Here is a 14,884-nt window from a genome sequence, read left to right as displayed (position 1 = left end):
AACCACTAAGACACCTTCCTATCCCCAGTTGTGTGTGTGTTAACCCATTCTATATAATGCAGCCTGTATGAGCTTTTAAAAATGCAAATCTGATTATTTCACTGGCCTTCTTGAAATGGTAAAATTGATCCACATTTCTTTTAGATAAAATGGAAACTCCTTAATAGTTACATATTGTTATAGACTTGATGTTTGTTTCCCCTGCCCCAAATTCATGCATTGAAGCCCTAACTCCCTTTCCCCCAAATAAGTAGTATCTAGCAGTTCCACAGTAGCTACTGATGATTTATTAGCTTTGTAACAAGGGACATATGACTAACTTCTCTACTTCCTAGCAGAGGAGAACCCTGCAGGCCAGTTTTCATGTTGTTTGACTTCTGTCTAGGAAAATCAAGTACTTTCTATGCTCTCTGGCCATCTTAAACTGTCCTACTTAGAAGATCAGGAAGAATGAAAAACACAATGACACTGTGAGGCTTCAAGATAATATGGACCTTGAGCCTTGGAGTAAATTTTGATTTCTTTGTCCTTCTCTCTGGTCATATAGAGAAGCACAAATGGCACAGAATTGACTTATATCCCCCAGAGGATTTCTGCTTCATAAAAAGAAGAAACAAAGGAGAATAGGATAGTGCTTAGAATTGTTTCTCAGGGTATTCTTGGCATTAACTTTTTTACACAGTCATTACTTTTGTGACTACCTTACAAAGCCTTTCCCATTGTACCTGATTACAGTGGACATCTAAAAGATGGAAAAGATAATAAAGATTAAAATTAGAAGATGGAAAATATATTAATGATAATAATAATTCAGAAATACTCTCAATTTTTTAGTATCATCACTTCTTTTCTTTGTTGAAAATCCATTGTTTCGAATGACTACTTTTTGCGAAGCATTGAGTTGTATACAAGTTGTATGTATTGAATTATTTATACTCCTGTCTTGTTCTACAAAATTTCTGAGGTGGCTTACAAGAAAAACAATAAAACAGCATAATATAAATAATAAATTAAAAAATAAAAAACAGGAAAAGCACAAATTAAAATGGAATGTCAAAACTAGGAGAAAGAAATAGACTGACTACAAATATTCAAACCATAAGGCCCTCTGGTTTCTGCAGTTGGACTGCTGCAGATTTGACCTGGAGCCAAAGTGAAAGGGGGATATAGTTAGTGGCTTAGCCCTTGATGCCCTCAGCAACATCTTTTTGTATAAAATTTTTTCTGTAAACTTTCATACCATTCTCTGCTTTCTTATGCATAATAGAGCAATATGCATTCTCTGTATAAATGCATACATAACCTTTTCTGGATGATTCAGAATCATCACTAAGAATATGTTTTCTCTTAATGTTTATTTAAGGGTTATCAGAATATTACTAGGGTTGTTTGCCCCACACTATCTGATTTCTTGAATTTTCAGCTCAGGTAAGGTGCCTCTCTGAGTTTTGTTATTTCTTTTTTGCTTTTTTTTTGGGTTGGGGGGAGGCAGAAAAACAAGCTTGTTAGAATTTTGGGTAAAGAGAGAGTGAAAATGTGCTGAAGGAGGGTCTGAAGGATTCTGTTGTTGTTAGTGTTCATAAAGTTAGGGAATGAGTTTTATGAGATCTAGGTACTCTTTCTTCTGGGTTCTCTGTTATGACAGCTGAGATAACCAGATAAGAGATGTCTGTACAGATAAGGTATTACCGAAACCAGTACGTAAGGACCAAATAATAAGGACCCCTTGCATGTGTGTAGTGGTATGCTTTTTAAAGCATTTTTACTCTCATGATCTCATTTGACCCTATAAACTACCAGGCAAAGAAGGTTCAACAGATGTTAACTAATTTCACAACAGAGAGATCATCTCAGTGCCCGAGGTTAGAAATTCATAGCTAGATCTAGAACTTGGGTTTCTTGGCTCTTCTTCATAGCTCTTGAAACAATTAATAAATGAATGAAGTTAGTGGGAAAGGTTTCTCAGAGCAGTGGAAGCTGAGGTCTTCCCAATGCTGGTTAGATTCATTCATTCATTCCACAAATTTTTATTAAGTACTTACAATGTGTCATTTATATTCTAGAACTAGGGAGTAGAGGAGTGGAGCAAACAAGCACAACAGACAGCAATTCCTGCCTTTATGGGCTTACTTTCAAGGTAACATTTGAGGACAAGAGGAAATAAGCCACGTGTCTGTCTGGCAAGAGAGAGACATGCAAAGAAAGCAAATGATACAAAAGACATAATAGGGGCCACATTTGAGAAGCAGTTAGGGTTCTAACAGGATGAAATGATACATATCAGGAAAATTCAGTCCTGTTCCCTCCCTCTGCTGAGAGAGACCATTTACAAAGGTGTAGATAGGGAGTTTTTCTCTAATTTACCCCTGGAAGCATGGGTTATGGACACATGATGTTTAAAGACTAAATCTATTTGTGAGTTTGGGTTCTGCATGGTGGTGGTAGCATGGGAGCCATCACAAACTTGGCCCAGCCCCGTGAGGCTTCCTAAATCATAATGTAATGTCAGCTTTCAGGGCCCTGGGCATTTATCCCATCATGGAATGCCTTTAAATTGCACTTCACCATGGAAAGAAACCCAAGCCTCCTCGGTCACGTCAGAGGAGGACAGACACCTCTCCTGTCCCTCCGTATGGAAGTCATTGTTGCCTTTTCATGGAGAGAAAATTACAGATTGATGGAGCTACATTCTCATAGACACTTGGGTGTAAGAGCATTTACACAAATGTATGCTTTGGGCATCTCCCCTCCCCACTCGGGAGACGATGTCTTAATTATTTCGACCGAAGCCAGACCATGTTGTGTGCTGTAAACATCTGGTTTATCATTCATCCAGCTGAACTGGTTTATATTTTGTTAGAAGAAAAGGCTTTGGATTAAAGGCATTTAAGTAATTAAACACATGTCAAGACAATTTGGTGATGGGTAAATATAGTCTATGTTCCATGCACTGTCTGGGGGCTCTGGTTTAGATTTACCTCCGGCTGGAGTACAAGGGATGAAAGCAGAACGCCGGGTGGCGTGGGCCCTGTTCTGGGGGGATCAAAACCAAATGGGTTTTCGGGAGTTCAGGACCATTCCTCTAAGTACCTGTCCCCACAGAGCAGAGTTTCCTTTGAGTTTGGCCTGGAGGGAATAGAGCTGTAGTCCCTGTCACCAAAGGCCACTTGCAGATTTAATGAGTCTCTCTCTGGGAGGCAGACCATGAACTCTGCTTTGATTGGCCCTCTGTGTACAGAAAACCAGAGATGTCTCCGAGGCTAAATGCTAGGCCTCGGGTTTGTGTTGTGAGTTTGTGTTTTCAGGTACCAGTCCTGGGCTTGAGCCCGCTGTACTCTGGCCCTTGGCCCCAACTCTATGGATACAGAGGGCCAGTGTTGGCTTGGCTGAATCAGGCTATTGCAGAGAGAGCTGTGACTGGTGCTGAGCAAAGAGGAAGCCCAAACCTTATTCTTTGGGGACTATAGTTCTAACAGCAATAACTAGGAAGTACCTGGTGATTTGATAGGACTTAGGGATCAGTGAGGGTGTCTCCAGTGAGCTGTGCTTTGAACCGAGGCACTGCTTCTTTCTGTGGCCAGAGGGAAAGAAAAAATGCCCCCCCACCATGTGTTCTCCTTCTTCCTGGCCCCCTTCTGGGAGTAAAGGAGGAGAGGCTGGGTCTTTCTCTCTGGGCCTAGAGTAGAGAGGAAAGACTATCAGTGTGATCCTGAAGAAGAAAGCTTTGCCATTATGGCCAGATGGATGGTGTGTGATGGAACCAATTAACCCGTTTTTGTTGAAAAGCAAGGAAAAATTTCAGAATTTCAATTTTCAAAGCAGAGACTCTTTTTAAAACAACGTTTGATTATTTTCTTCTTTCAAACAGATTTCCATGCTTGTTTGGGGGTAGAATCTTGGTTTCTGAAGTCTGTGGGTGACCTAAGAGGCCAAAACAATTCCCATTCTTGGGTGAAGTGGATGCATAGTGACATTTCAACTTGCCTTGCCTCTCCTCATTCCTCTTTCTTTTATGTCCTATTCCCTCCCTCTGCTCAGCAGCCAGTGATTGGGGTTGACCATATGACCCCATCTGAAAAAGAGGAGGCCCATAGCCATGGGAGACAGAGACATGGTCCGTGATAGCTTGTGGGGCCTCTGGTAATTGGGTTAGGATGACATGAATCCTATGGGCTCCAAGGCAAAGAACCATTTGTTGGGCTTCCTGTTAGGAAGCGAACTAATGAAATGGAGTTTAAAGTTTCTTCATCAGCACAGAGTGCCAAAAATTGACATAGTGAGGTAGGTGGGTGCCTGTGATAAATGGGAAGGGTTGTTGAGATAAGTTTAGCTCTCAGGTGGATACTCTTAACAACCGTTATTCCTTCTTGTTCCCCGAGGGGAACTAAATGCCATAAATACAAGACAAAGGTGAGAGGAGAGTGCTCTCTGACCTCAAAAACCTTGTAGACCTTTGGGAGGCAAAACAGTGAGCAAAAAAATGTCGTAGAAGTGAAGTAAGCTGCCTGCTTTAGGCATGCACTGCAAAGGAAGCTTTCTTTGAGATGGGGGTGGAGTACACAGCTTCAGACCTCCAATGATTTGAAATCTTTCTCAGGATCAGGCAGCAGGACCCAGGAGTTCAGGTTGTCAGCCTAATTCTCTCAGACACTCAGCTACTGTGCTCAACAAAGCTGAGAATTAGCAGAAGAGTTCAACACCTGTTTAACTTTTCCCATGCCGTTTTGAGACTGTCTTCAGGGAGTATTACTGCTGCTGTGGCAACCATGGGGTGTGAGTGGGCGGGGGGAGATTAGGTGGGGCTGTGCATGGGGTACGGTCTAGTTGGAGCCCTACCCGCCTGTGATGCTTCAGCCTCTATCCATGTTGACAGCCCTTGTGTAGCTTTGAACTACCCCCACCCCCTCCCGACGTGGGACTCCTCCCCTTGATTATTGTAGGGTGGCTTCACATTGCTGTGGTTATGGCTCTTGAACTGATTAATGATGCTCAGAGTGAAATTGTAGTCGTGCGAGTAGGACAAATCTGCAGCTCATTGAGCCTCGAGGCACCCCTCCTCCACCCGTACTCCCATTACCCACCCTGTGATCCCCCCACTCTCCGGAGTTATTTCTGATGTTTTATGTTCATGCCAAGGAGGAAGCTTAAAATAAGGAAAAGGACTGGCCCTTTGGTGATGCTGCTGCACCAATCACCCAGCTCTCAACTCATTGGAAAGGGCCACTCCAGCTGCGTGCCCACAGTGGCCTCCCAAGGCCTTTGCTTCCACACGGATCCCAGGGCTGGTCTTTCCCATGCCCAGCATCCTAGAACTGAGGCAAATAGACACAGGGTTTGTGAAAGAGGAGGCTGACAGAGGAGAGAGGATTGTTTGAGAGCCTCTATGGTCTCTGGGCTTGTAGGTGGGGCCTTGGGTAGGAAGGGGAGGTAGAAAACCATGAATTTTAATGAGGAACTGTTGTTTAGATTCTTTATCCAAACCTGCCCTGGATCCGGAGCCCTGAAAATGCAGATTTACTTAGAGTGTAGACATCATAAGTGTTTCCCTCCAAAACCAGTTTTCTCCTCTAACTCCTACCTATAGTCTCTCTGGAAAGATTGATTGAGGGCAGGAAATGTGTTTGAGGCAAAGGAAATCATGGTGCACCAGAGATTCGCCCCTCCTCCACCCTTCCATGATTACATGTGCCTCCTGGCATGGCAGGCTCCTCCATACTGGAGCTGGTGAGAAATAATCCCTCCCATCTGGGAGCCAGTGACCCAGGATGGAGTATTCTGAGTTAGACAGAACATACAGACCACTTTATAGTCTCTGAGTAGAACCATGAATGAAACAAGTAAATAACCATCCCTCCATGCTAAGCAGAAGGCTCTTTGTTGAGTATACTACAACAAAGTGAGTTACAGGGACAGAGCCATTCATTCAACATGTACTTAATAGGGCCACTATCTGCAAGTGGTGTGAAATACTATTGAGATTAAAAAGTGAACTCCTTGTTGTGTGATTTTCAAACTTCGTGGTGTCAGGATCCCTTTAGACTTTTAAAAATTATTGAGAGTACCCAAGGGGCTTTTGCTTAGGTGAGTTATATTGATGAATATTTATTATATTAAAAGCTAAAACTGAGAAACTTTGAAAGGACAAGGATGTGCAAACATACATTCCATTAGTGGTCAGGAGGATGGTGTCCTCACGTGTCACAGAACTGCACTGTCTACTCGTGAGAGAATAGGAGGGAGAAAGCAAACAGTATCTTTGTACTATTGTAAAAAATGGTTTTGACCTTATGAACCCCTGAAAGGGTCATGGGGGACTCTCTGGGTTCCCCAGACCAAATTTTGAGAACTACAGCCCCACTGCCCCTACCTCAGACAGCTCGTGGTCCACAGACTAGTCATGGACAGTAATAAGCACTGCTCTGTGAAGGAATAGAAAGGTTCCAGAAATGAGATCAGATAAAGTGCTATGGGTTGTTCTGAAATATACTTTCATGGACCACAATTGTAGTAATTGATATAGTCATTCCTATGCTATCATTGAACATAGATTCTCAGCTGATTTTGGTGGCCATGGAGGTATTGGAGCAGGAGAGTGATTGGACTGGAGAGGTCTGAGTGTGTGAGGACAGGAGGAATGCAAAGTTTGGGAAGACAATCTGATATCAAAACATAACTTTATATTTGGGAAATGAGAAAATATTGTTCTTGCCCTGGCTGGTGTAGCTCAGTGGATTGAGCACGGACCTGTGAAGCAAAAGGTCACAGGTTTGATTCCTAGTCAGGGCACATGCCTGGGTTGCAGGCCAGGTCTCTAGTGGGGGCCAGATGAGAGGCAACCACACATTGATATTTCTTTCCCTCTCTCCCTCCCTTCTCTTCTCTCCAAAATAAATAAATAAAATATTTTAAAAAGAGAAAATATTGCTCTTATACCAAGAACTAAAGTTCGACAAAAACACATGTAGACTGGGAGGTCATAGAGGAGAGTGCAGTGATTCCCAGCCAAGAGGTGGGAGAGGGTTGAACATCTATCAGCAGACTAAGGGTAAATCCAGACACCCCTGCCTTAGAGTTATTGTTTTCATCTTCCTTTCTTCCATAGGTATTAACTCTCTGATAGCAAACAATATCTATGAGGCTGCTTACCCTCTGCATGACGTAAGTACCATTTCTGTCAGCATGTTCTCTGTACTCTTAAAAAACTTGAAAACCATGGGACATGCAGTGGGTGGATATATGTGAAGCGAGGCAGGAGTGAATCATGACGTTAAAATACCTTGGCTGGTTCTGGACTGCTCATGACTAACCGTAAGCCCTGGTTTGATTTTTGTCAGTTGTCTGTCCAGCTGTTTCCCCAATGGCAAAATGAACTGGGTTTGTTTGAGCTTTCCTGACACTCCCTGCCTTTGTTTTGGGGGAAAGTGTGAGGAGACAGAGTCGGCCTGCAAGTAGTTAAAGGGACATGATGTTGGAGAGGGGTGGATGGTAGTGGAAGGAAAGTCTATGGCCTGAATAATACACAACCTGGACAGTCAGACCCTTAAATAAATTGAAAGTGATGTTTTGTATGTGATAGTGTTGTGTAGATGTGAAATTCACCAATCTTAATATGCAAATATACACTAAATGGCATTTAAATTTTTTTTTAACATTTTGAAGGAAATTTCTCAAGATTTTTTATACTAGTGTTTGGTTAAGTTTTAATAAAAAGATTGTAATTAAAGCTTTCCTGGATTGGAAGTCATGTTATAAACATCCCATAATACAATGCAATACAATATATTCTTTAAGATGACTCAAGAAGAACTTAACTGGTCCATGAACTAAATACCCCATGGCTGCACTGTTGATATGATTGGTGACTTCTTTGGCATCTGTCACAGAGTTGCACCAAATGAGATGACCAAGGTGGGGATCCCTGAATGCCTGAAGGAATTTAGCAGATGACAACCTTCTTCTCATTAACATCTTTATTATGGGCCTATTCAAGGCTGGTTCTGTCACTTAGGGACAGGGGTGGGCAGGGCATGGCATGGGGTGATTTCGTGTGATGTGACCATTTGCAAACACAGGCTGTGCCGTTGCCTCTGCTATGAAGAGGCACAGGCTGGTCTCTGGAGCATCTCAGGGGCGTAACTGTCTGAGAAGCTGTCCACAGGAAACATTGCAAGCGTTGATGACTAAGAAAGTGGAATGTTTGGCTCCTTACCATGTCATGTTTTTGACCTTCCTCAAAAGAGAATGAAAAAAAGGGATGACGTTAGAAAATTTTTAAAAATTTTTTCTCTGTTTTTAATAATTCCATTGGCTTTATCTAGCATCTCTTGCTCTCCTGCAGGGTGAATATGACAGTCCAGGGGATGACATGAATGACAGGAAGGTAAGCTGGCTTCATGCTGTACTGAGTGCTTTGTGCACAGAAGACCATGCATGGGTGTGGGACTAGGTAGAAGTGTCCTAAGTGTTCGATTTATCTGCTTGTATATTTTCAGCAGTTCTTTCACAGTTCCCTGCCCCCTGGGCACTTAGAAATATGAGGTCCGCTTCTGGTTACTGACACAATTGTGTGCATGGGGTGCTGCTGGTATTTAGTGTCTGGTGGGTCAGCTGTGCTAATCATCTCACACAAAACCGTTATCCCATTTCCTGATGAGAAGAGGGCCTTCATTGAGAAACAGTGAAAATCCAGATTTCTTAAATTATAGATGGGGAAGCTGACACACAGAAATATTGAGCACCTTGCCCTTGATAACACTGTCATAATAAACGGAAATAGGGCTTGGAATACGCCTGACTCCCATATCCTGCTAAAAATGTATTATTATCCATGCCACTATCTTTTTTGGGGAGTGGGGTCATCTTTAAGTTATTCTTTTTATCCCATAGGCAGACAAGTGGGGGATTGCTGTCCCCAAATTTCAAATGAGAACTGTGGGGGAGAGGGAGGCTCATTCATGTGCAGCTAGGAATTAGAGGTTATAGTTCTGGGAGGGAATTAGAGGTTATAGTCTGGGGAGGTTATAGTTCAGGTCATCCCTTGGAAGGGTCTCTCCTATGCCAGTCATGGCTCCCACATGGACAGCTCTCTCCCCAGCCCTCCACTCAGCTCCCATTTCTTCTGTTTGCTGGTGCTCTGGGAATGTGGGTGTGTCCCTTTCCCTGCCATGGCCTGGTGCTCTAAGGATCACACAGCCTCCTCAGAGGTGACTGCCCCTCCTGGCTGTCAAGGCCCTCATGCTGTCCTCCCTCGAAGCTTCCCCCAGCCTTCAGCAGCTCTGGTGAGCAGCAGAAGGTGGGCAAGGGCAGGAGGGGTGAGGAATTGAAGCCCAAGAAGTTTCCCTCCCCCCAATTCTGTTGTCTGGAAAATCGTTCATCCCCCAAGTTGCCTTTAGAGCAGCCTTCTTTTTATCCTGCCTATTAGTCCCTGTTATGAAGTGTTAAGTATTAAAAACATAAAAGGTCTTTTCCAGAAATACTGCTGTGATTGCTTACACATGTCCCTTCTCTGCCTGCCCAGGGAATCTGCTCTAGTATTTCGATGTCTTAACCTCATCTGTTTTCTATCTGATGCTAATAGTCTCGGTGTTTAATTTCCTGAAAAGTCCCGGATCAGATTTAAAGGAAAAAGAGGAAGCATTTCTCCCCACATCTCACCTCACTCACCCCAACCATTTTTTGTCCTCCCACTCTCTGATTTCACATTCCTCCCCTTTAAAGAGTGATCACCACCACTGCCCACCTAAGAAACCTCCTGCTGGGTGGGTGTTGACCCAGCCTGTCAAGGTGGAGCACTTTATAGGAACATTCCAGGGACCAGAAACACACAGCAACTCATGGGAGAAATCAGCCAGCCCTCTGTTATCATCACAGAGGCAGAGAGAAGCAAATTGTATACTATCCAAACTATGTGTGTATTTGTCTTTGCAATGGTATTATATTAGCAACAAAATCTTTTGTCAGAGCAGTTTCCTCCCAGAAAACGTTTTCCTTAGGTCGATAGAATTATTTCCAGTGCACAACCCAACTGGGCAAATGGGCAGAATCTGGGAGGCAGGGAGAGGGCAGCCAGGATGAAGATACATCTTGGTGCCTGATTCCCATAGTTTATGTGAAAACGATGCTCAGTAAAGGTGGACCAGTGTCCTTGAAAGACAAGAGGCTCCTTTCTTGTGGCTTTCCCTTGGGTTTGCTGGTAAGTCCTTGGTATCCTTGTTTTCCTCTGCCAGGGTCACAGTTAGGGAAATACACGTTGCAGTGATGGGGGATAAGAGAAACCATGAGCTAGAGTCAAAGCTTTTTTCTGTCCATTTGGGTTGGGAAATATATCCAGCAAGGTAAGGAAATTGGTTCCCATGCCCATAAATATTTGTCAAGTCAGGACTAAAACCTTGGTGTCAAAAATCCCAGCCAGAGCTCCACAGCTGGGTAAACACAGCTTCTTGTATATGGTGAGGGGAACGTTCCTTCCTGCAGTTTCAGTGGTAAATGGGTGGGGCCTAGAGGTATCCTAGAAAGGAAAGAGCCAAAACCTCTGAATATGTGCAGTATATTTATTTGTTGTTTATCACACTGTAATAGTCTACTGTTTGTCAGGAGGGCTGCAGGAAGGATGTGGGTTGGAGTGCAAGGGAGAACCCTTGACTTTGTTGCTGGGGGATGTGGAGAAGGTTGGAGGCTGCAGTATGGGATGGCCTCTCTGGGGAGACTTTGCAGGGATATCTCAGGCTGCCCATCCTGCCAGGACCTGGGTGTTCTCCTTTACTCTTCTCTGCAATATGTGGCTATTCCCATGATCTCCCGGAGGCCCAGGCTCCTTGTAGGCAGATCCCAGGCAAGCCCAAAGGCCCCTGAGAATGCAGCCTCCTTCCCCCACAGCTTGCCTCAAGCAGCTGTGCAGTCTCAGTGGACTCGGCCCCAGCTAGCGTCTGGAGGGCTCTCTCTCTTCCTAACCCTGGAGGGTAATTGAAAGGAGGCTCTCTCCCTCTGGAGAACAGGGGTTTCCCACCTTTCTAGAAAGCAGGGCAGCAGGAAGAAGGAGCAGCATGGGTGTGGATGGGTCCCTCCTGGCAGCCAGCAGACACCTGATTCCACATCAGCCAGACCTGCGTGGTTTTCTCAAGCTTCCCGTGGAAGTGACTGTTGGCATCGTCTGAGGGCAGCCTGACCTTCACTGGCTCCAGTGGCTTCCCACCCACTGACAGGGGGAAACCCAAGGCACAACACTGGAATGATTTTAAATCCTTGGTCCTGGATTTTTCAGATTTTTACAAGTGATTGTCTTCTCTAGTGGACAATTACAAAGTGACCCACTACAAGGTGTGTGAAGATAGTCTGTCTTTCTGACAAAAAGGTACTTGTGTTGTTTTCACATAATTTCTTGGTTTCACTTGAATTTTTCTCTTCCTGTACAACTTCCATTGTACTATTAAAGGAAAAGACCAAGATAGTTGAAGCGACTTGCCAAAAATTCCAACAGATCACAGCAGGATCTGGGCATAGAATTCCATTCTCTCCCATTCAGGTCTACCCTGTCCCATCAGTGCCTCTGAGCTGGCTGCAGTGGGCATCTTTCTGCCTGTTGCAGGTCCAGCTGCTCCCCGAGGAGCTTGTGGACAGAGGGCCAGCAGTCTCAGACACCTTGCTGTGCTCTGGCATTGTGAAAGGAACAGCTGGGTTCCTTTACAGTCTCAGGAAATGTTATACTGAAACCAAGTGATTCACTGTCAAATGTGATTCCTGGGGAGCAGGGCTGGCCACTTGTATGCTGTGACCCATCAGATGGGATGGTCCGTGAGGGCTGTTGCTTCCTGCCATCAAAGTCTGAGGGGAGACTGACAAGCCTGAAATGACCCCTGGTGCCCCCCAGAGTAAGGCACTGTCTGTGGAGAAGGAGCTGCAGACCTTCCTTGATCTGCTTCCAGGCATGGCCAGTTGGTAAGAGGACATGCTGTAGTTCTAAGCAACAAAGTGGATTTGCTCAGTGCTTCGTTAGAAAATTCTAGATTCTGAAACATTAAAGGGATTGTCACAAGTTACTGTGGTTGTCCTTCTGAACTTTCCTTATGCCACTCTCATCCCTATGGGGCAGAGACTCCACAGCATGCCTCCCTTCACCCTGACTACTAGTCTGTTCCGGGACCCTGGAACCCAGGGTTAGCATGATCCACTTGGTCTCTAACTATGTGTGATTAAATGTTTGTAGAGGTAGAGGAGGGTCTGTAGCACTCTGTACCCCTCTTCCTGCCTTCCCTGCAAGGATGTAGGAGCTGGCCTGGACAGAGCCACATGGGTGTCCAGCCCTCGGATTTGCTGCTTTGTAACTCTGGCTCTCCCACAGGGGCCACCTAATGATTTCCTCCTCTGTGTCCATCTAACCTGTTTGCTTCAAGCTCAAAGAGCTCTCTTGGCGCATCCTCACTCTATCTGCAAACTTATGGATACAATTCTGTGCTTAGAGGGTATCACACTGATAAAGGCACTTTCTGGAGGTTTTTTATAGCAGGCCTGGGATCCCACCAGGGGTAAGTCCTGTGAGCTTGGCTCAGTTTAGGCCCGAGCCAACTGGGCCATATGAGCTTCCTGGAGCATTTCTAGTTTTTCCTTTCAGGGCAGTGACAGGTAGATGTTCTGAGGCTCAGGTTTTGTCCAGACAGGTGACTTTGGAGAGGAATTTTCTCTAGAGGGCAGAGCCTTTGAGGCAGGTAGTGACGTCCCACAGCCCTCAAGGGAGGACTTTGCCTGTATCTCCTGATGCAAGCTGGCCTCCCTTCAGGCCACAAATGATGTCACCATGACAACCAGGTGCTGGTGAGTCCAGGATTTACACTGGGGAGAGAGAATAAAAACCCAGGACAGTACAAATGCCTAAGATGAGGGGGGAAAGGGATGTAATAATAACAATAAAATTAGTAGATGCCACCTACCTGAATGAGCATTGCCAAAACTCATGAACTCAGATCCATTATACACATTGCAACCCCCTTTTGTATCTGGGTTTCCTACTTTGCACATGGTGGTAACAGTGGGTGCAGTTTCCTCTCCCAGGGTCAGTGTAGTTTCTGGTACTGTTTTTGGCTGTTGGGAGACATTATGATAATAATAAAAGTGTATAGGCATTAAGTAGGAATGCCAGTTCTTATTTCAGTTTTCATATCATGTCAGAAGATTCTCAGATGAAAGGATGCTTCCTGTAGGTTTGATGCTGAACTGGGTATACTAAATACCTCATGAGAGTAGCTTTTTCTTGACAGAATTCCAGGTGTGATATATAAAGAGATGTGATGTAGAAGGAGATTAAAGAGTAGAGAAAAACAAGGTAGCAAGTGTGTTATAAATCTGTCAACTGCAGATATATAATTTGATTCTGCACTAGTACCTGTTCAGCATGGCCATCTAGATGATGTCCAATGATGGTTTATTACAAAATTACTTCATTTATTCGTGGATAACCCATGAAGCTCGCTGGTCAGGTACTTAAACTAAAATGTGGTTTGCCCTTGGGACTGATACACAGGTTTGTCCACATGCCAATCATGCTAAAGTTGCTGTGAAATCATCACCAGAGGGCATGGCCTGATATGTTTGGTGCATCATTTTCTCCATTATTCCCTAGAATGTGTTCCACTCAAGTTTAACACCCACCCTTCCACTGAAACCACTCTTGTCAAAGTCACCAGTGACCTTGGATCACTGAATCCAGTGGTTGCTTCTGCATCCTCATCTGACCTGATCCATCAGCAGTGTTTGGCACAACTGGTCATTTTCTTCTCATTGAAACTCATTATTTCTTGGCTTCCTAGACCCCACACACTTGTGGTTCTCTTCCACATCACTGGATACTCCTCTGTCTCCTTTGCTCTTCTTCATTCTCCCCTTGAGCACTAAACATTGGGGCACCAGGCCCAGAAGTCAGGCCTCTTCTCTACTCTCCCTTCCCTGGTGATTGCACCCATAGCTTAATGACTTTATAAATCATCTCTTCTCCCTTTAACTCCAAATTTGTATCTCCAGTTTGAACTCCCCTTTAAACTCTAGACTTTTACAGATAGCTACTTACTCAATATCCCTAAAGGGCATTGTAGATAAACACATCTCAAACTGAAGTTTTGGTTCCACCATTCTTGACCTATTTTTTTTATCATGGTCTTACCCCCTTCAGTAAATAGAATCACCATTTACTCAATTATTCATGTCAAGTTCTCATTTTCTTTCATTCCATATCCAACCCAACAGTGAATCTTATTGACTCCACCTTTAAAATAGAAGCAGAATCAACCACTTCTTGCTACTTCTCCCACTACCTTCATGGTTCATGGTATTGTCAACTCTCCCCTGGACCATTCCAATAGCCCCCCTATGCGTCCAGCCCTCGGCCTATCCTCCCCCAGCAGCCAGAGTGAACTATCTACAGTCTAAATCAGATCATTTTCCCCTCATTGCTGCAAATCTCCTAATGGCTTCTTTCAAAGTCCAAAGATTTGAGCATAGCCTACAAGCCTCTGAATGGCCACCACAGTACTTTCTGACATTATCTCCCATTATTGTCTCCTTATTCTTCCCAGGACACACCATGTGTACTATTTTTTAGGGTCTTTGCCCAAGAAGAGTGTTCTTTTGCCTGGAACATTTCCTCACTTCCTTTAGGTCTCAGCTCAAATGTCCCCCCTTCAGAGAGGCTTTCCCTTGCACTTCTATCTAAAATAGTACCAACCCCACTCCCTTCTTTCATATTCTACTCCCTCACTTTGATTTATTTTTCTTCATGGCATTTATAAGTCTTTTATGTTTATATTAAATTTGTACCCACACACCAGAGTGTAAACTCCATGAGAGCAGCAACTTTGTTTGGTTTGCTGCTGTATCCAGTGTCTGGACAGTGCCTGGC

The 14,884-nt window shown here is 44.2% G+C and overlaps 1 protein-coding gene across 5 annotated transcripts in view; it reads left to right on the top strand.

Annotated features, from left to right (window-relative positions):
* The window catches only part of ANO2 (anoctamin 2), a 311,269-nt gene that overhangs the window by 108,541 nt on the left and 187,844 nt on the right, over positions 1–14,884 (top strand). For all 5 annotated transcript variants that reach the window (XM_045826458.1, XM_045826456.1, XM_045826457.1 and 2 more), the window contains 2 exons: positions 7,103–7,158; positions 8,339–8,380. In XM_045826458.1, coding sequence (XP_045682414.1) covers positions 7,103–7,158; positions 8,339–8,380 — 98 coding nt within the window. The remainder of the gene's footprint in view (positions 1–7,102; positions 7,159–8,338; positions 8,381–14,884) is intronic.

The sequence above is a fragment of the Phyllostomus hastatus genome, unplaced genomic scaffold (genome assembly GCF_019186645.2).
Source record: "Phyllostomus hastatus isolate PE091 unplaced genomic scaffold, TTU_PhHast_1.1 phas_scaffold_755, whole genome shotgun sequence".
Taxonomy (NCBI): domain Eukaryota; kingdom Metazoa; phylum Chordata; class Mammalia; order Chiroptera; family Phyllostomidae; genus Phyllostomus; species Phyllostomus hastatus.
The sequence above is the reverse complement of the archived record's forward strand: the minus strand, read 5'-3'. Positions and strand labels throughout refer to the sequence as shown.